The 21503-nt window shown below is 47.9% G+C and overlaps 2 protein-coding genes across 4 annotated transcripts in view; both read right to left on the bottom strand.

Annotated features, from left to right (window-relative positions):
- The window catches only part of LOC112263559 (zinc finger protein 536-like), a 201286-nt gene that overhangs the window by 151472 nt on the left and 28311 nt on the right, over positions 1–21503 (bottom strand). The window lies entirely within an intron of this gene.
- Positions 1430–17785, bottom strand: LOC121847863 (extensin-2-like). The gene is made up of 2 exons (XM_042331108.1): positions 15590–17785; positions 1430–1498 (listed from the first exon to the last, which is right to left on the bottom strand). The coding sequence occupies exons 1-2, from the start codon at positions 17783–17785 to the stop codon at positions 1430–1432; spliced, it is 2265 nt and encodes a 754-aa protein (XP_042187042.1).

Raw genomic sequence — 21503 nt, 5'->3', positions numbered from 1 at the left:
ACTTTTGTTTCACGTCGTTCAGTTGTTGCTTATTTAGTCCTTTGAAGAACGTTTCCTGGTTTGAGAAAGGCTGCGTAAAGGTGGACATATCTGCAATGATTCCTGGTTGTAATTGTCAATTTGAGGATGCAAAGAGTCTGGCTAGCCCATGTATGACCCCAGCTAGTGTAAGAAGTCTTCTTAACTTAAATGACATCATTGTGTGAGAGAGATCCTATCACTCTCAGCCCCTTTCCAGCTGTCCCGCTTCATTTCCATCCCTCTCCCCTTCTACCTCCTCTTTAAGAGACTAAAACGCTGCACACACTCCACTCCAAGGATTACAGACGCACACTCACTCTCTCAATCCCTCCTGTGTCTTCACCATTCTCCGTCATCCCAAGACATAAGCCATCGGGAATATTGGGGAAGTTGTGCCGAGTTCAGATTGGATCTATGTAGCGATGACAGAATGCATCATCCGACAGCCACGCTAAGCTCCCGCTGAAATAGTTGTGTCTGCCGCACGGCATTACTGTCACGAGACGGAGCGCACTACTCTGCTTCTCCCCTGTTAGGCAGCGGCTTCAGGGAATATGCCGAGACACCTAGGGCAGGCCCCACCGAAGAGCTGAGTCCTACACCACAGCCACACAGTCACAGCGACACAACAGCAACCAGAGAGAGAGAGCGAGAGAGCGAGAGCGAGAGAGAGGGAGAGAGAGAGAGAGAGAGAGAGAATGAGCGAAAGAGAGAGAGAATGAGCGAATGAGAGAAAGAGAGAGAGAATGAGCGAATGAGAGAAAGAGAGAGTGTGAGAGAGAAAGAGAGGGAGAGAGAGAGAGAGAGAGAGAGAGAGAGAGAGAGAGAGAGAGAGAGAATGAGCAAATGAGAGAAGAGAGAAAGAGTGTGAGATGAGAGAGAGAGAGAGAGAGAGAGAGAATGAGCAAATGAGAGAAAGAGAGTGTGAGAGAGAAAGAGAGAAAGCGAGAGAAAGAGAGAGAGAGAGAGAGAGAGCCTTCTCAAGAGCGGGAAATTCCTCCTCATCTCATAGGCAATTGGATTAGTTAATGATAACACATCACCTCAACACTCCAGCTCCGTTCTTCATTACTTCACACCCTACAGCTAGAGCTCATGCATCATGTATGTGATGACTTAAGTTGCAGGCTACATCTAAGTCTATGTTAGCAGACTGTCTACGTCGGCACAATGTGCATGTACCTGTTCTGTACACGACAGTATGTGGGTGTGGGATAAATCAATATGGTATTGAGTTGAACTTAACTATGTCCTAGGACCTCAAAACATGCCTTACACAATCCTGTAATCACAGACTGCAGCCTTAACTGTCAGAGAGGGATCCCTGCCAGAGAGGGGGGTAGGGGTGGAGGGGGGGGTAGACCCCCCATCCCCCAGACCCTAGAGATGAGTTGTCACATGCGCTCCATCACAGAGTGCCTTTATTAGCCGAGGCGTGGGTCTTACCCTCACTGTCATCTTCAAATATGGCGAACACCTGCTCATGGGCGCGCAACACAATCACACAGAGCCTGCAAAGAATTAATTTAGAGTTTGGGTAATTGCAACAAAAATATGAAATCTGGACGTGTCACATCCATTTCTCAGGCCCCAACTGAGAGTAATTTGAAACAGCTTCCCATCGATGGACTTTTCATCTTTTTTTTCTCCCTGAAAGCCGTGCAGTTTCTTTTATAACACACAGATATCCAGACGGTTATTTGCTTAAGAGGGACAACTGACAGAAATTCTTTATGCTTCTACCCCCCCTCCCCCCTCATACCGCTCTCGCCTCAAATTCCACATGTCTAAGATATATGATGGTTTCGGTGCCAGCATCTATGCCGCCAATAATATAAATTAGCAGTGCAATAAGATTTGCAACGCTGCCACAATCAGCCCTGAATGCATGAGCAAATCAGCCGCCTTCTCTCACCCACCCATGCCAGTGTTGCTTTTTACTCAGTCACATAATGATCCCTCTATCCGTCTAGCTCTGAGACTCAAGCACTGCTAATAATTCATGCCACTTTTTATATGCCATTGTGCCTGTTGATGTTCCTCATCACTGAACCCTGCATGACTGGTGCCACAATTACATGTGTGTGTGTGTGTGTGTGTGTGTGTGTGTGTGTGTGTGTGTGTGTGTGTGTGTGTGTGTGTGTGTGTGTGTGTGTGTGTGTGTGTGTGTGTGTGTGTGTGTGTGTGTGTGTGTGTGTGTGTGTGTGTGTGTGTGTGTGTGTGTGTGTGTGTGTGTGTGTGTGTGTGTGCGTGTGTGTGTGTGCGTGTGTGCGTGCGTGTGTGTGTGTGTGTATGTCCATGTATGTGTCTGGTGCGCGCTCTGATCGAGATTAGTTTGAATGGTTAGGAGGGAACAGATGTCAGCGCATGTCGACTGCCAGGAAGACTGAACAAAGCCAATCACATTCATTCCCTTCCCGTCCAAATGCAGTATAAGAGGGGACCTGGAAAACAACCCATGGCATTAACTGTGAGCGTGCCATCCCATGCCATCCCCTTCCATCTCGCACCGTGTATAAACCAGCACATGCTGCCCGCCTGCCTGGCACACAGAGGGACACCTTCCATCTCATTCAGGATAAATCGCTTACATGATTAGAGACGCGGAGGAGTGTAGAGGCAAGATACAAAATGGCGTCAGAATAGGATCTACCCTCAATGATAGCTTAGCCATTCATGAGATAAGCATCGCAAGGCATTTAGCGCTGGAACCTAAACAGGTCATTTTTCACACATAAGAAATGATCATCTCCAAACGCAAACTATCTTCTGACATAACGATCCGTTTCCGTGTGTTGTTTGATTCCCGACTGCTACGTCAAGTAATATCCCCGTGTTTGACAAAATCTATTTACCAGAATCACTATCAATGCGCACACAGGCATACACACGCACGGTGGGCTTTTTCACACGCTCGGATAGGAGTGTAAATCTAATTCAGGTGACAAACAAGCGTCTTAATTATTTTGGAAAATTTAGTCATGCGGAAAATCATATTCATACCAGACGATAATGAAGAGGAAACTGAGGAGGTTAACAGAAGTGGATCTATGCCACGCTGTTTGACCTGTGACCCACGCGGCACTACACAGACCCAGAGGGAAAGACAAGTGGAAACAATAGCACCCGCACTTATTGGGGGAAATTGGGATACTGCGTAATCGGTCGATAATCCAATGTCCTTGGTAATCAGCTTCAGAATGCCTTTGATAAGAACGAAAGTAATATGTTAGACCATTAACAGACGTTCTGTGACGGACATCTCATGGAACGTACCAAGATAATAACTGTTTTTCCCGACAACTGGAGTGGCATTCTTGCTATTATTTTACTTAGGCCCATGACACTATGGCTTACAGGGCTTTCTGAGTCTTCTGAAATGTTTCCCCTTGGACAGGTTTCTGAATGCTTATCATGATATTGATTATGACACCCCTCTTCTGCATCAAAGGAGACGTGCCTCTACAAACAGGCGCCTGTGCTTCATTTCACTCTATCAGACCAACAGCCAGTGCATCATAAAAGAATTGGCACTCACCATGTTAACCCCTTACCATGTTAACCCCTTACCATGTTAGCCCCTTACCATGTTAACCCCTTACCATGTTAACCCCTTACCGTGTTAACCCCTTACCGTGATAACCCCTTACCGTGATAACCCCTTACCGTGATAACCCCTTACCGTGATAACCCCTTACCATGTTAACCCCTTACCACGTTAACCCCTTACCACGTTAACCCCCTTACCACGTTAACGCGGTGAGGGGTTAACGCGGTGAGGGGTGAACGCGGTAAGGGATGAACGTGGTAAAGGAACTAACGTGGTAAGGGGTTTTAACGTGGTAAGGGGTTAACGTGGTAAGGGGGTTAACGTGGTAAGGGGGTTAACGTGGTAAGGAGTTAACGTGGTAAGGGGGTTAACGTGGTAAGGGGGTTAACGTGGTAAGGGGTTAACGTGGTAAGGGGGTTAACGTGGTAAGGGGTTAACGTGGTAAGGGGGTTAACGTGGTAAGGGGTTAACATGGTAAGGGGTTAACATGGTAAGGGGTTGGTAAGGGGTTATCACGGTAAGGGGTTATCATGGTAAGGGGTTAACACGGTAAGGGGTTAACGTGGTAAGGGGTTAACGTGGTAAGGGGTTAACGTGGTAAGGGGTTAACGTGGTAAGGGGTTAACGTGGTAAGGGGGTTAACGTGGTAAGGGGGTTAACGTGGTAAGGGGGTTAACGCGGTGAGGGGTTAACATGGTAAGGAGGTAACATGGTAAGCGGTTAACGTGGTTTAACCCCTTACCATGTTAGTTCCTTACCGCGTTCACCCCTCACCGCGTTAACCCCTTACCACGTTAACCCCTTACCATGTTAGTTCCTTACCACGTTCACCCCTTACCGCGTTAACCCCTCACCGCGTTAACCCCTCACCACGTTAACCCCTCACCACGTTAACCCCTCACCACGTTAACCCCTCACCACGTTAACCCCTCACCACGTTAACCCCCACCACGTTAACCCCTCACCAAGTTAACCCCTTACCATGTTAACCCCTCACCACGTTAACCCCTCACCACGTTAACCCCTCACCACGTTAACCCCTCACCATGTTAACCCTTTACCATGTTAACCCCTCACCACGTTAACGCCTCACCACGTTAACCCCTCACCACGTTAACCCCTTACCCTACATTGGAAGAGAGAGAGAGCTCTCGTTACCAGGGCCACCAAAGCATCATGGGAGCTTGTGCCATGCGCACTTGCAATACCTCTGCTCTGTTTTTTCTGTCCTTTCTTCCCAGACCCTAGCCTGCTGTGGACAACTGGGTCTTAAATGTGAAGGACTGATCGGTGTAGCAGTCCAAGACGGACATGGGGTTAAAGTGACTGGCGAGAGTATCAACTCTCAGAACCACCCCCCAGTTTTGAAAGGAGTTCTGCCAAGTTGACTGTCGCAGATCCAACGGATCCAACGGCCTTGTGTGTGTGTGTGTGTGTTTTATGGTGAGAACAATAATGGGTAAATCTTCTCCTCGTGCAGAGCGAGGTAACCCATAGCGTCACGTGACCATCACAGGGAGTGAGTGACAGAGCCATGGAGATGTGGTGTGGGGAATCCGGCGACCTTTCCCCGCTCGGCTGCATTGTAAACCACACTCTATTTCCCATCCTACTTTAACAGCCTGTGAGTGGTGTGTAACCCCGAGGTTAAAGAGCAATCTGTAACCAATTAACCATTTGACTAGCAAAGCCTGCATTCCGTGAATGGGAGGAATGCACAGAGCAGTGGAAAACCTCTGACTGGATGCAGGCGTGTTGGTGGTGGCGACAACTGAGCGAGGGGTTACGAGTGAAGGGGGAGTGGGGATGATGGGGTTAAAGCCTTCCATGGTGACACTGGGATCCAACACTACCTGGTAAAAACGTCAAACCTGACCACGATTTACGGGGTCTTGTGGTGTGGCCCTGGTAACGAGCCCCAGGCTTGGTACACGACGCCTCCCTCCAACAGGAGAGAGATACATAAAGGGAGAGAGAGAGAGACAGAGTGGGAAGGAGGGAGAGAGTGGAGACAGCGAAAGGGAGCAGAAAGAGCGACGGAAGGAGAGGAGTCTTGGGGGCCGGCTCCCTCCTCTCCATCCATCAGTGTGTCTGCAGCGGGATCAGGGCCGTGTAATGAGCCGTGGGCCCCCTTACACGTGTTGACGTGCCGCAAAATAAGATCTATTTACCTACATGGCCGCTAGCGACTGGAGGGGAACGCACGTTCCGCCCGCTGCCCCACCCCCCAATCTCGGAGGTGAACCCACCCTCTCGAAAAACTCGGAGCTCTGTCTGCTCTGCCTCTGTGGTCAGCCCATCTATCTCTGGGGAGGGGGGGGCAGTCAGAGGAGGAGGAGGAGAGGGGTGATCCTCTTACACAGACAGAAGCAATTGAGCCCTAGTGTCACATGACTTCAAGGCATTGCTGTCAAGGGGGACTGAAACAGTCAAGGAAGTGACCCCGTAAATGTTGCACTTGACCATGTGGTTCGATTGGAAAGGATGGGACTTTCATGAGTAGAACATTATAAACTATTCTGCTTGATTTGTGTGGATATAATTTAAAAAACATCCGCTAAATTGATGATTACAATGATGATGATCCATTTTTGACAGTTTACTGAGAGAGCTGATCAACCACAAAGATCTGATAAGACAACAACTGTAAATGAAGAAAATCGAAGCTCATATCCATAACGTACCATATCTAACCAAGCTATTTTCTCTTCGTTTGTCTTCCTGTCCACTGTCCAGCCATTTTCACACCACCCGAAAGAACTAACGATGCATTTAAAGGGAGAATTAGCAGGAGAGCAGAGGGGAAACAGCCTTTTCACGAGTGTACAGCGGGCCAGAGAGCTCAGCACACAGCCCTGCGTCATAGTGTTCATACTGTACCTACGTGGGAATACGCATCGTAAAAGACGACACCGATTCCACACAGCGTCCTCAGAAAACAAAAGAGAAAGAGAGAGTAAGGACAGAGAGAGAGAGAGAGAGAGAAAGAGAAAGGACAGAGTGAGAAAGAGAGATAGAAAGAAAGGACAGAGAGAGAGAAAGAGGGAGAAAGGACAGAGAGAGAGACGGAATGTCTCTCACAGTTGAAGTGTACCTATGATAAAAAATTACAGACCTCTACATGCTTTGTAAGTAGGAAAATCAGCAAAAACGTCAGTGTATCAAATACTTGTTCTCACCACTGTAGATAGAAAGGACAGAGAGAGAGATAAAGAGATAGAAAGGACAGAGAGAAAGAGAGACAGAAAGGAGAGAGAGAGAAAAAGAGAGAGCAAGGACAGAGAGAGCAAAAGGACAGAGATAGAAAGGACAGAGAGAGAGGAAGAGAGAGAGAGAACAAGGACAAATAGAGAGAAAGGACAGAGAGAGAGCAATAGTGATAGAAAGGACAGAGAGAGAGAAAGGACAGCGAGAGAGATAAAGATTGATAGAAAGGACAGAGAGAGAGAAAGGACAGAGAGAGTGAGAAAGATTGATAGAAAGGACAGAGAGAGAGATAAAGATTGATAGAAAGGACAGAGAGAGAAATAGTGATAGAAAGGACAGAGAGAGAAAGGACAGAGAGAGAGATAAAGATTGATAGAAAGGACAGAGAGAGAAATAGTGATAGAAAGGATAGAGAGAGGAATAGTGATAGAAATGACAGAGAGAGAAATAGTGATAGAAAGGACAGAGAGAGAAAGGACAGAGAGAGAGATAAAGATTGATAGAAAGGACAGAGAGATATAAAGAGAGAGTAAGGACAGCGAGAGATAGAAAGATAGAACGGACAGAGAGAGATAGAAAGATTGATAGAAAGGACAGAGAGAGATATAAAGAGAGATAGAAAGGACAGATAGAGATATAAAGAGAGAGCAAGGACAGAGAGATCTATAAATAGAGATAGAAAGGACAGAGAGATAAAGATGAATAGAAAGGACAGAGAGATATATAAAGAGAGATAGAAAGGACAGAGAGAGATAGAAAGATTGATAGAAAGGACAGAGAGAGATAGAAAGATTGATAGAAAGGACAGAGAGAGATAGAAAGGACAGAGAGAGATAAAGAGAGATAGAAGGACAGAGAGAGATAGAAAGATTGATAGAAAGGACAGAGAGATAAAGAGAGATAGAAAGGACAGAGAGAGAAAGAGAGATAGAAGGACAGAGAGAGATAGAAAGATTGATAGAAAGGACAGAGATATATAAAGAGAGATAGAAAGGACAGAGAGATAAAGATGAATAGAAAGGACAGAGAGATATATAAAGAGAGATAGAAAGGACAGAGAGAGATAGAAAGATTGATAGAAAGGACAGAGAGAGATAGAAAGATTGATAGAAAGGACAGAGAGAGATAGAAAGACAGATAGAAAGGACAGAGAGAGATAATGAGAGATAGAAGGACAGAGAGAGATAGAAAGATTGATAGAAAGGACAGAGAGAGATAGAAAGAGAGATAGAAAGGACAGAGAGAGATAAAGAGAGATAGAAGGACAGAGAGAGATAGAAAGATTGATAGAAAGGACAGAGAGAGATAGAAAGAGAGATAGAAAGGACAGAGAGAGATAAAGAGAGATAGAAGGACAGAGAGAGATCGAAAGATTGATAGAAAGGACAGAGAGATATATAAAGAGAGATAGAAAGGACAGAGAGAGACATAAAGAGAGATAGAAAGGACAGATAGAGAGAAAGATTGATAGAAAGGACAGATAGAGATATAAAGAGAGAGCAAGGACAGAGAGATATATAAATAGAGATAGAAAGGACAGAGAGAGAGATATAAAGAGAGATAGAAAGGACAGAGAGAGAGATAAAGAGAGATAGAAAGGACAGAGAGAGAGAAAGATTGATAGAAAGGACAGAGAGAGATATAAAGAGAGATAGAAAGGACAGAGAGAGAGAGATAAAGATTGATAGAAAGGACAGAGAGATAGAAAGAGAGATAGAAAGGACAGAGAGAGAGAAAGGACAGAGAGAGAGAAAGAGTGAGAGCTGTGCTGTGCTGTTGGGCGAAAGAGAATGCGACTAATAATGAGACATCTATTTTACCCACCAGCCCTCTGTGTGCAGCGCCTCGATGATACGCCTGTTTTCCTCCGGCCCCCATTATCAGTGCACTTGAACCCAGGATAACAATGAGTTCATAGAGATTGAGAAGTGCCGGGGCCTTAATTGTATGTATTTAGTCACGCAAACCGAGGCAATGGCCTGAGAATGGCTAGTTAGCCAATGACATCATTTAGCTTCAGAGTTGACTCAATGGGGCTGGAGCAAATGTGCACTGTTGCCACGTCCACCCAGCCAGGCTCTGCTCACTGTGTCAAAGAACTGTCTGTCTCATATCTACAGTGCTATCGACCCTCTGCAGTACATGACATATTTGGTGTTTTCAGAACCAGAAGGTCTCCCAAGATCCCTCCGGCGGTGTCTCCGTCTTCATTGTCAACACCTTCTTCTTTAAAGAGAAGATGCTTTGAGAACTATGCCAGTTGTGTTGTTTGTTTTTTTGCGTGGCGTGCGTGTGTTTGTGTGGCGTGTGTGTGCGCGTCCTTTGTCAATCAACGGTGGATGTTTTTGGCGGCACAAAGCCGATGATCGCATCATGATGTTATTGTGCCTGACTTGCTCGGCACAAAGAGGGAAGGGAGCGTGTTCTCAAGCAGGGATGTCAGCACTTGAAAAATCAATCACCATCTGGGCTCATTTCATACAAGGGAGAGAGAGAGAGAGAGAGAGAGAGAGAGGGAGAAACAACCAACAGCTCCCGTTTGGCCAGAAACAACAGGCTAGGCCCAAACCTAAGAAAAGCATTATGGCAACATCGGGGCCTTATCCACAGCAATGAGGCGGCACTGTGCGAAAAGCAGCTCGGCATTAGCTGAGCGCAAGGTCACAGAAAGCAAAACACGGATAAGAGTAGAGGGAGCACAGATTCACCTGCTTGGCTAACACCACAGGTCAGTGAGTTTCTTTCAAAGAGCTCACCTCTGTTTATTCTGTGCCATTCCAACGACTATCTCCATGGTTGTACCGGCGCTCCATACGTAATTGATCTTCTGATCTTAAAAGTATCAAATCATAAGAGGGGGTTTCGAATGTTTGTCACCAAATCGGCACTGAAACACTAAAGCTCCACATTTTGGAGAAGGCTGAGGGGGGCATGATTTCTGCTGCGGCGTTGCCTCCTTTCAGTGGCACAGCTGTGTGAAAAATACCAGTTAGAAAAGATGCTGAGGCAGCAAAAGCATTTAATAGTCAACAAACAGTTATCTAAGCCCATGTCCAACAACTAGACACCACCGTAATGTGACCTACATACTAAGTGAATAAGATTTTTTTTTTTTTTACATCAGGGAGGGGGGGCGAACAGAACAGAGCTCATTCAGCTGACAGTAATTAAATAGCAAGGATTCCTTTTCACTGGCCTTTCGCCTCTCTCCCAGCTAAGAAAGTATAATGTAACAGAACATATTCTTCCATATGATGTATTCTACTCTTTTGTTTTTTTTGTTGTTCTCGGTTCTTTGGGATTTAACGGAATGACAAGTCAGGGGAGGGTTAGTCTGAATTTTTCCAAGGACGTGGGATGGATTCTAACACTGTTCCATTCTTGCCTAAGCTGGGGGATGAACCCGCTGACCTGGAGCCAGCGTGCCACATTGGAAGAACAAAAAAAAATGTCATATGTAAGTCAGAGGGGAATGAGTTCAGACAGACCCGTGGACAACTAGTCCGTTCACACACACACACACACACACACACACACACACACACACACACACACACACACACACACACACACACACACACACACACACACACACACACACACACACACACACACCACACACACATCCATAGCCATCCACATCCATCCCCAGCCTTCCGCCTGCATGCCCACCTCTCTTGAAGATGAATGTGAGAGTGAAACCCAAACCAGCCATGCTCTCAGATCAGGTAGGTCCGTTCCAGACAAAAAACCGCAGAAGGATGATAAAAGAGGGGGAGCGGGCGAAACAGGCGATACGCCGGCCGCCAGAACAAAGCAGGTGTCCGTATTAATGCACCATCGAGCACTTGGAACCCTGCACCTCAATACAGGAGGAGGAGGAGGAGGAGGAGGAGGAGGAGGAGGAGGAGGAGGGGCAAGACGGGAAGGGCGAGCACAGTGAAAGAGCAAAGTCAGTAGAAGAAAACTTTTCAACCAATTGGAATAAGGAGAAAACAAGTCAACGGGTGACAACACCATAAACCTCCCATTGGGATGAATCATCAGTGGAGCTCTTCATTCTGTCTGTGACCAACAGGTCATCGGTTTGAATTGGCTTTATTTCTTAAAAACAGACAGATATATATATATATATATATATATATATATATATATACACACTCCTTTTATCACTCCGGAGTTCCGAAGACGAAGTCAGGACAAAATGACACGTCGGACGTTAGACAATGTAAAGGGCAGTCGTGACACCGGGTGACATAAGGAAACGACAAAGGAAGCGATCGAGTTAGTAAGGGCCACAGCATTGGCCCCCCCATGGAGAGCCTCACATTCGTTAAATAACTGCTGATGAGTCACTGTGGCATTTGCGTTCCTCAAGTCCTGACACAGGATCGGGTTTGGGTTTTCATTAGACAACAACGGGCAAAAAGGCAATAAAGAAAAGAGGGGGGAGAGAAGAAGAAAAAATACATTTTGGCGGATCAATTACCACACCTCAGGGGCGTCTTAATTGAATTCTCCTCTGCAGCTGCCACATATTCCTCTGGTTGTAGGTGTCTACGGCATTTGCATAAACGTGCCTCCAATTTGATGCCGGAAAAAAAAAAGAGGTCGCGAAGCACCCAGAACAACAAAAACATCCAACCAGAAAAGAACAACGGCTGTTTAAATAGGGATAAGGTGGATTCTAGGAGTCAACCTGGGATGTGTTATTGAGAAGTGCATTACAAAAAGATCCTTCTATCCACACAGCACCCCCCCATTGTGTGGTTTTGGAAAAACACTGATAAAAAACAAGGTTAAAGAATCCACTGTGCGATTTAACATGCTCCATCATTCCATCATACCAGATACTCCACAGCTGTCTCTCTTCTTGTTGTTCTCCTTCGGTGTAGCAACGTCTCAGCGTCCTGGGTGTCTAACTCACATCAGGTTCTCTGTCCCATGAGAGTTTTCTTTTTTACAAGCCCTGTTTCATCACAACGCTGTTATTTTTAGGCCCCGAATTTGAAATCTGGTCACAGAAATCAGGCTCCATTCAGGAGAGGGCTTTTGTAGAACTTAAATACACCCCAATGTGTCCTTCAACAAAGACCTCTCCTTTTTACTCTCCCTTTAATGCTTTAAGTTTAGGATTGTTAGTTGGTTCTGTGGGTGGGTTTTCTCTCTTTTTTAGGCATTAGACCAGCTAGCTATTCAACGCCACAGTGTCTATAAAAATTCATCAGGATTAAAATGACCTCAGACGCAAAATGAAAGTTCCTAAAGTACACAATGGGGGCTGTCTTTTTGACACATTCTCCGGGCCTTGGGAACAGTATTGTTTCCTGACAAAGTGTCCCTGCCTTGACAATGAGCACCTTTCAGCCCCACACAGGGTCTGCCTTTAGAGCCGGAGAGGGAGACGTATTTCACATATCAATCAAAGAGGAGAGAAAGACCCTCGTCGGGGTAAAAGTGGCCCTTCAGAAAACCTGAACAGATCAAAATGGAGTAAATGCTATTTCCCTCTTATTGTGGCCCTCCAGCTGTGTTTTATCAGATGAGGGAAGTATCTAAGTGAAAGGGAGCCCTCATTCTTAATCGTATTTCTCTTCCCATTGCAGTAAGGGAGAACGGGGCGTGACAAAGAGAATGAAACGCATCTCATCAGGTCGTGATTCCTGGGGTGACCTATATCTTTAGTTAAGTGTATCACAAATACAGGAACCCATTTTTAAAAAAACATTTACATTTGAGTCATTTAAGCAGACGCTCTTATCCAGAACCGCTTACAGTAGTGGGTAAACACATTTGTCATACTGGTCCCCCACGGGAATCAAACCCGCAACTCTGGCGTTGCAAGTGCCAAGCTCTACCAACTGAGCCACGCGGATTATACAAGTGTAATTACATAAGCGTGGCTAGAACACGATGTCAGCAAGACCATCTGTGATGAGTATGTGTATACTGTACTGTACTGTATGTGTGTATATATAAATATGGGTATGGGTATAATATGGGTTCCTATATTTGTATATATATACTTTGTGTGCACGTACGTGCATGTGTGTTCTTTACACACCCAGTGCAGTTAGTTGGTGTAATGAGCACACGGTGTGTACATCAGGCCATCATTGCCACCCACTGAGCCAGCCAGTCGCGCCACCGTCGCTAATCACGCTAAAAAATGAATTGCGTGTCTGTGTTGGTAATTCCAAATGGCATTTGACTACCTCCGCCTAGATTTATGATACACATATAAATATAGTATTTCTGGACAGGTGGATTAATAGGTTTCCTTAAAGGGCTTCTTTATAGGTCAGTGCCTGCGTGTAACCCCCCCCAAAGAAAATTCTCATCTGCGCCTCAATTCATTACAGCACAGGAGGAGAGGAACACAGAAGGGGAGAGAGCACAGGGCTGAGAAAATGATGCCTCTAGTGAGTGAACTGTGAACATGCACACACACTGCTGTACGCGTTGATGTGTGTAAATCTGTGTCATCGTGTTGATGGGCCTCTGTAAGTAGTAGTATGAAATTGCATTAGTAGTTACTGTATTTGTTCAACCTACAGCGTGAGTGGTATTTTGAAATTGGGATGTTCTGAATTTGTAGAATTGGGGACATGGCACCCTTGGACACAGACTTATCTTAAACCTAATTAGATCATGATAATAGCTTTAGGGCCTCGGTGATAAATGGTTGGCCTGTGGATCGGAACCTTTCTTCAGTTCCAGGTTGTGCACATTGTGCGTATACAGTAGTTCAGCGTTAGATTTTGCAAAACAGACAGAGCCTAAATGTTAGTAAGATTAGATTTGTGTTTGATTAAAAGTAAAGACTTTGTATGGGTCTAACAATGACCTCATCATTTACCCGTTGTTTTCGTGTTGGCACGTCTGCTGGCATTTCACTGCCATCCGCAAAGTGCACGCCACCCCTCCCAGTGTCGTCTCCTATGACATAAGAGATTCATAAACACCCTGAAACCCTGGAGGGCAAACCCGATTCACTGTGTATTAGTGATGGGTCATTCCCTCTTTTCACTCTCCTCCAAAGCCATGGCTTCTCTTCTGAGCCTCTGTCCTGTAGTGTTAGCCAGCCTGCCCAGCGTTTTCCCGACCCTCCCTCCCTTGCTTGCTTTCCCAACCGCCATCCACTTCAATGTTCCACCTTTTATTATTTCGATAGAACATGCATTCCTCTTGTGGGAAAACTTTTCCCCTCAGTGTCATCTGCGTCAGGACGAGTTAATGTTGCAAGGCGACATCTATCTTTTTCCAACACCTTGAGGGCATCTTTTAAATGGAGGAATTTGGTCATTATGTGACATTAACCTCATTAGAAAACGCACTTTAACTGCTCGGAGATTAAATTGATTTACAGCTGCCATTTCCACTACTGCTCTCGATCAATTGTTAAACTATCCTTTTTATGGGCCCAGACTCCGCTGTGTGCCTTTTCTCTCCCTCCCACTCCTTGTATTAATGCCAGGTATGTATTCCAATAAAGGACGTGGGCAACTTTTTTTTTTTATGCCACTGTGGTTTAATGTGAAAAATCCCCTACATAAGTGAGCCTCTCCCAGGCGCTCACAATAGAGAATATGATCTGGCTGAGACGGGCGTGTGGCGCGGTGAAACCATCCGCTCCGTTTGTGTGGCTAAATGTCAGCGCTCTGCCTCTCTGCTCCTGACAGCTCAGGTTTATGTGGCCGTTTAAGCATAACACGCACACTGTATTTCTTTGATAAATCAATAACCCTACCATTTCTGTGCACCAGCCGCCCTCCATTTGGGAGAATTGATCCCCGCGGATGGAGTGATACCGCCCTCCCTCCATCCCTCCATCCCTCCATCGTTCCACCACACTTTTGACACATAAATAAAATATGTTGGCCTTTTTTTTCTTCAATTGGCCACAATGTTGATCCTGAGGAATATGGCGCAGGTCACATGGTAGCATCGAGGGGGAGACTGGAGCTAGGAGTCGGGTGGCTGCTATCGCTCACTGGCGCCCCACAAAATCCCCGGAACTTTCCAGCAACGCATTTATTAGAGTGAATGAGTCTTCTAAAGAATGGCATTACAAAATAATGTGGTCGCTAAATTATTTAAGCATTTTTGCCATAATGCTTCACTTCATAACCACAGAACTATGTACACCCACATGCACACGCACGCACATGCACACGCACACACACACACACACACACACACACACACACACACACACACACACACACACACACACACACACACACACACACACATGCATACATACACACACACACACACAGAATTAAAGCAAATCCATTTAATGTCATCATCCAAATTTAGAAAAGGAAAAGATGAGAGAAGGTGGGGGGGTGCAGAGAAGAGAAAGTGGGGGCGGTGCAGATAAGAGAAGGTGGGGGTGCAGATAAGAGAAGGTGGGGGTGCAGAGAAGAGAAGGTGGGGGCGGTGCAGATAAGAGAAGGTGGGGGTGCAGATAAGAGAAGGTGGGGGGTGCAGATAAGATAAGGTGGGGGTGCAGATAAGAGAAGGTGGGGGCGGTGCAGATAAGATAAGGTGGGGGCGGTGCAGATAAGACAAGGTGGGGGGTACGGATAAGATAAGGTGGGGGGCGGTGCAGATAAGACAAGGTGGGGGGTGCAGATAAGAGAAGGTGTGGGGGCGGTGCAGAGAAGAGAAGGTGGGGGTTGTGCAGATAAGAGAAGGTGGGGGCGGTGCAGAGAAGAGAAGGTGGGGGCGGTGCAGAGAAGAGAAGGTGGGGGCGGTGCAGAGAAGGTGGGGGGCGGTGCAGAGAAGAGATAGTGGGGGTGGTGCAGAGAAGGTGGGGGTGGTGCAGATAAGGTGGGGGCGGTGCAGAGAAGAGATAGTGGGGGCGGTGCAGATAAGAGAAGGTGGGGGGTGCAGAGAAGAGAAGGTGTGGGGGCGGTGCAGATAAGAGAAGGTGGGGGGTGCAGATAAGAGAAGGTGGGGGGACGGTGCAGAGAAGAGAAGGTGGGGGCGGTGCAGAGAAGAGAAGGTGGGGGCGGTGCAGATAAGAGAAGGTGGGGGCGGTGCAGAGAAGAGAAGGTGGGGAGGGGTGCAGAGAAGGTGGGGGGTGCAGAGAAGGTGGGGGGCGGTGCAGAGAAGAGATATTGGGGGCGGTGCAGAGAAGAGATAGTGGGGGGTGCAGAGAAGGTGGGGGGCGGTGCAGAGAAGAGATATTGGGGGCGGTGCAGAGAAGAGATAGTGGGGGAGGTGCAGAGAAGGTGGGGGTGGTGCAGAGAAGGTGGGGGCAGTGCAGAGAAGATATAGTGGGGGGCGGTGCAGATAAGAGAAGGTGGGGGGTGCAGATAAGAGAAGGTGGGGGCGGTGCAGATAAGAGAAGGTGTGGGGGCGGTGCAGATAAGAGAAGGTGGGGGTGCAGAGAAGGGAAGGTGGGGGCGGTGCAGATAAGAGAAGGTGGGGGGCGGTGCAGAGAAGAGAAGGTGGGGGGTGGTGCAGATAAGAGAATGTGGGGGCGGTGCAGAGAAGAGAAGGGGGGGGCGGTGCAGAGAAGGTGGGGGTGCAGAGAAGAGATATTGGGGGCGGTGCAGAGAAGGTGGGGGCGGTGCAGAGAAGAGATAGTGGGGGCGGTGCAGAGAAGGTGGGGGTGGTGCAGAGAAGGTGGGGGGGGCAGTGCAGAGAAGATATAGTGGGGGCGGTGCAGATAAGAGAAGGTGGGGGGTGCAGATAAGAGAAGGTGGGGGCGGTGCAGATAAGAGAAGGTGGGGGCGGTGGAGAGAAGAGAAGGTGGGGGCGGTGCAGATAAGAGAAGGTGGGGGCGGTGCAGAGAAGAGAAGGTGGGGGCGGTGCAGAGAAGAGAAGGTGGGGGGCGGTGCAGAGAAGAGAAGGTGGGGAGGGCGGTGCAGAGAAGGTGGGGGGTGCAGAGAAGGTGGGGGCGATGCAGAGAAGAGATATTGGGGGCGGTGCAGAGAAGGTGGGGGCGGTGCAGAGAAGAGATAGTGGGGGGGTGCAGAGAAGGTGGGGGGCGGTGCAGATAAGGTGGGGGACGGTGCAGAGAAGAGATAGTGGGGGCGGTGCAGAGAAGAGATAGTGGGGGCGGTGCAGAGAAGAGAAGGTGAGGGTGCGGTGCAGAGAAGAGAAGGTGGGGGCGGTGCAGAGAAGAGAAGGTGGGGGGGGCGGTGCAGAGAAGAGAAGGTGGGGGGCGGTGCAGAGAAGAGAAGGTGGGGGGGCGGTGCAGAGAAGAGAAGGTGAGGGTGCGGTGCAGAGAAGAGAAGGTGGGGGCGGTGCAGAGAAGAGAAGGTGGGGGGGTGGTGCAGATAAGAGAATGTGGGGGCGGTGCAGAGAAGAGAAGGTGGGGGCGGTGCAGAGAAGGTGGGGGGTGCAGAGAAGAGATATTGGGGGCGGTGCAGAGAAGGTGGGGGCGGTGCAGAGAAGAGATAGTGGGGGCGGTGCAGAGAAGGTGGGGGTGGTGCAGAGAAGGTGGGGCAGTGCAGAGAAGATATAGTGGGGGGGGCAGATAAGAGAAGGTGGGGGTGCAGATAAGAGAAGGTGGGGGCGGTGCAGATAAGAGAAGGTGGGGGCGGTGCAGAGAAGAGAAGGTGGGGGCGGTGCAGAGAAGAGAAGGTGGGGGGGGCGGTGCAGAGAAGAGAAGGTGGGGAGGGCGGTGCAGAGAAGGTGGGGGTGCAGAGAAGGTGGGGGCGATGCAGAGAAGAGATATTGGGGGGCGGTGCAGAGAAGGTGGGGGGCGGTGCAGAGAAGAGATAGTGGGGGGGTGCAGAGAAGGTGGGGGCGGTGCAGATAAGGTGGGGGGACGGTGCAGAGAAGAGATAGTGGGGGCGGTGCAGAGAAGAGATAGTGGGGGGCGGTGCAGAGAAGAGAAGGTGAGGGTGCGGTGCAGAGAAGAGAAGGTGGGGGCGGTGCAGAGAAGAGAAGGTGGGGGCGGTGCAGAGAAGAGAAGGTGGGGGCGGTGCAGAGAAGAGAAGGTGGGGGCGGTGCAGAGAAGGTGGGGGAGGGCGATGTTAACTCCATCACACTACTATATTTAGGTGTCTGGCTCACAAGCCATCCTGACTTTAATATAAATAGATATAAATCAACATGCGGGGCACTGAGTTTTACCCGCTATCAACAGATGAGTGCCACATGTTATCCCACACCTCCTCAACATATTCAGGGAGTGATGGTGAAAGCATTTCTGTGGCCGGGTTCGAAACAGCTGCTAGGTGAACTAACCTTGGTGTGGCATGCCAGGGGCCCCACCTCCAGAGTGTCCACTGCTGCCCTGCCACTCTTCCCCTGTGACCTGCCTCCTGGCTGGGTTGCTGCAGTCCTGTGTGCCCCCACTACCACCACCACCCAGGCTCAGCTCAGGTCAGAGCTGTTGCCACACACAGCCCCTCAAGTCAGAGCCTCTGGTGCCTAATTAGGGAGGAGGGATGGAGGAATGGAAGGATAGAGGGAAGGAGAGCCAGCTTGGACTTTAAGAGACTAACCCACCTCTGCCATAACGGAGCACTTATGGGATTAAAGGGGCATTAGCGTTGATATGCCCATGTAGGCCGTCTGTATATTTATATAGGGCCAGATGATGCAAACTGAGAGGCAGCCACGACAACTGTTGTCTGTGCACTCATCATTATCATAATCACCTTCATCATCGTCATCATCATCACCCCACACAGATTGCATCATGGGAATAAATGTGTGGTGCCACCAGACGCGTGGAGCTTATTCCATGTCAGCGCCACTCTCTTTTCCCCCTCCCCCCCCTCTCTCTCCCTCTCCCCCCCTCTCACTCTCTCTCTACCCCCTCCCTCTCTCTGTCCCCCCTCTCTCTCTCTCACTCTCTCTCTACCCCGTCCCTCTCTCTTTCCCCCTCCCTCTCTCTCTCTCACTCTCTCTACCCCTCTCTGTCTACCCCCTCTCCTTCCCTTGCGCTCATTCTCTCTCCGTCTCTTAACCCCCCTCTAAATGCCTGACTCACTCCAGACTGTGACGCTCTGCTTAGCTCTGGTCTGGTCTACTCTGGGTCCTGGAAGGAAACTGCTGAGCTCACAGCCTCCACCACCACCCACCCACCCACCCACCCACCTCCTCCCCCCCTCCTCCTCCTCCTCCTCTCTCACCCCCCTCCTGAAGGATTTCCACTATTAAGAGGGATGGGTCGATGAGGAGGAGCTAGAGGAGGAACAGGTGAGTCTACTGAATGGTAATGAGTCTGAATCTCTCCTTTGACTGGTCCATTTATGAGGACATAAATAAAGGTACTTTTCAACAGTAACCTTCCAGTCTTGGGTCCCCCCGTACAGTACCAGAGGGAACGTTTCTTTCATGCACATAAAACATGCAGAAAATACTCATCACATGGAGTGCATATCAAAGTCGGTAAATAACATTTTGACAGTATGTTATTTACAACCGACAAGCTTTTTGTCTAGAAATGTAATCAGACATTAGTAAATATGCTGACTCAGAAAGGCTGTTTTCTCCAACTGTTTATTGGTTACTCTCCGCTTATTTATGTGCGTCCTACTAAACAAAGACCTCCCACCATAACAAGAACAACAGTGTTAAACGTTGCCGAGTGTTTGATCTTGACATGTCTAAGTGACCACAGCTATCCCAACTACAGAGGGCTGGATGAACTGCGTGGTCAGAGGCATGTGCAGTGTGTGCATTGTTGAGATACACTAAACTCTGGCCCATATTGTTTGGCTTTGAAATGGTTTCGTTTGATTTTCTCTGCTTGGAACCGGATACTTGAGACAAAAAAAAAATTCAGCTTAAAAAAAAAGCTGTGGCTCAATACACGAGTCGGATACATTCTGAACCATTGCATTTGAGAATGGAAAAATACATATGTGGGGTGAAAATAGTGTTTTTGATGTAAAGTGTTAACAGCTGTGCTTAGTTCTGGGAGTGTGGAGGTCGGAGTGTGGTTTGACTCCGGGTCAGGTGCCCCCCCCCCCACCTGCCCGCCTCAGCTGCCCCTTGCTAAATGGAAACGAGATGTGATATTGTTCTAGTCATCACGGCCATCTGATGTCAATTTCACACAGTGGTGGGACCCTCCACAAGCTGGTCCATACCACCAACCACACGAGTAATAAACAAAACCAAGATAGGAACACACACACACACACACACACACACACACACACACACAAGCTTCCTTTCTGTGTCTCGCAGTCTCTCTCTCTCTGTCCTCTATCTCTTCCTTTCCCTCTGTTACAGTCTCCCGATCTATCTCTCCCTCCCCCTCTACCCACACTGGGATAAGTCATGAGGAAATTGATGCCCATGTTTTGTCCGACCACCTGTTCATTCTGGATACAAGTCTAAGAACCCAGTAAGGGTTAACCCTCTTTGGGGAGGGAGCGGGGGAGGTAGTTGGCACCCCAGTCAGAAACGTGCCCCCACGAGTGGCAGGCTGGCTCAGACCGTCCGGCTGGGTGGGACGGGAGCCCAGTCTTGGACCGGTCCACATCTCCCCCAAATCCTCCAGTCGCTCCAAACAGAGTCAGTATGCTGCCCCCCCCCATCCTATCCCAACCAGGAAATCATTGTCTCGGTCAATTTACATGAATTTATCTACGTTTTGAAGGATTCTTACCGTATGAAACCACAATGGTCTCGGAGGCTGTATGATCACCAACACGTGTAGACTATTCATGGGGAAAATAAAAGAAACATAACATTTTATATGAGATCATATTTGAATTCTATTTTGAACCCATTGGCTGTAGGTTTAATGACTGAACATGGTGTCTAGGACCACTCAGTGTGCGTCTAAAATGATAAACGACTGCCGTGCACTTGAAGCTCACATGTCCCTCACTCTGATCCAACACAAAGCCACCAAGTGAACAATGGAGGCAGGGAAGCGGTGTTGTGTTACCTGCAGCGTGAGAGGACTCTCACATGTCCAAATCACCTCACACCACCGCCATCTTGCCACCACTCGTCAAACTCACACAAAGTCATAAGAGCGGAAATAGGAAACCATTCTCACTAAAAACCCTCACAATCATCTCCTGAGAGAAAACAGCGCTCTTGTTTTTTTTTTAACTGAAAAAGGACAAATATTTTAAGAGGCAATGAATTTGGTGGAGCTGAATAGGATGTTGGTATATGTTTTACTAAAGGCAATATAATGGCATACTATTATTAGATCACATTAATCATGACTGCGCCAAAGGCACTGACAGCAGCACTGAAAAGGATTGAAAATGTTGGTAATGGATATAAATTACCCATTGTGTGATAAAAGGATTTTTGTTCACTAAGAAGGTAGGGATAAAACAGGAAACCTCTGAATGCATGTGTATAAAAATATTGAATAATACAGGCTATCGGAGTGGGATTAACATTCACAGCGAATCAGATAGGAATAGTTTGACAATTAAAAGTGGACTAAACCCATCCAGTTAAGAGAGGAGGATGGCGAGGTAGGAGAGTTGTTTTGACAGAGGTCTGTCAGTTGGCACGGCGATAATGAGTCACATCTCTCCTATATACGGTTATTTATTGCCGACTTGGCTCGCAAACAAAAGATCAATAATTTGGAGCAAATCTAATGTTGCCCCTGGCGCTAATATGGTCATCCATCACATCTGCCATCTTTATGTGGGAGATGGACTGAATTTGTGTCTATTTGAGATCAAATGCAATTACATCATATAGCTTTAATAACATCTGAGCCCCCCTGTGAATATGTGTGGGTTTTTGATCATGCGTATGCATATAC

This window comes from Oncorhynchus tshawytscha, linkage group LG12 (assembly GCF_018296145.1).
Source record: "Oncorhynchus tshawytscha isolate Ot180627B linkage group LG12, Otsh_v2.0, whole genome shotgun sequence".
Classification (NCBI taxonomy): Eukaryota; Metazoa; Chordata; class Actinopteri; order Salmoniformes; family Salmonidae; genus Oncorhynchus; species Oncorhynchus tshawytscha.
The sequence above is the reverse complement of the archived record's forward strand: the minus strand, read 5'-3'. Positions and strand labels throughout refer to the sequence as shown.

Bases quoted from the DNA above. Each gene is read 5' to 3' on its own strand.
- LOC121847863 (XM_042331108.1), bottom strand. From the start codon at position 17,785: ATGGAGTTAACATCGCCCTCCCCCACCTTCTCTGCACCGCCCCCACCT. The intron at 1,499-15,589 runs GCACCACCCCCA...GCCCATGAGCAG, and splicing joins GCACCACCCCCACCTTCTCT to GTGTTCGCCATATTTGAAGA.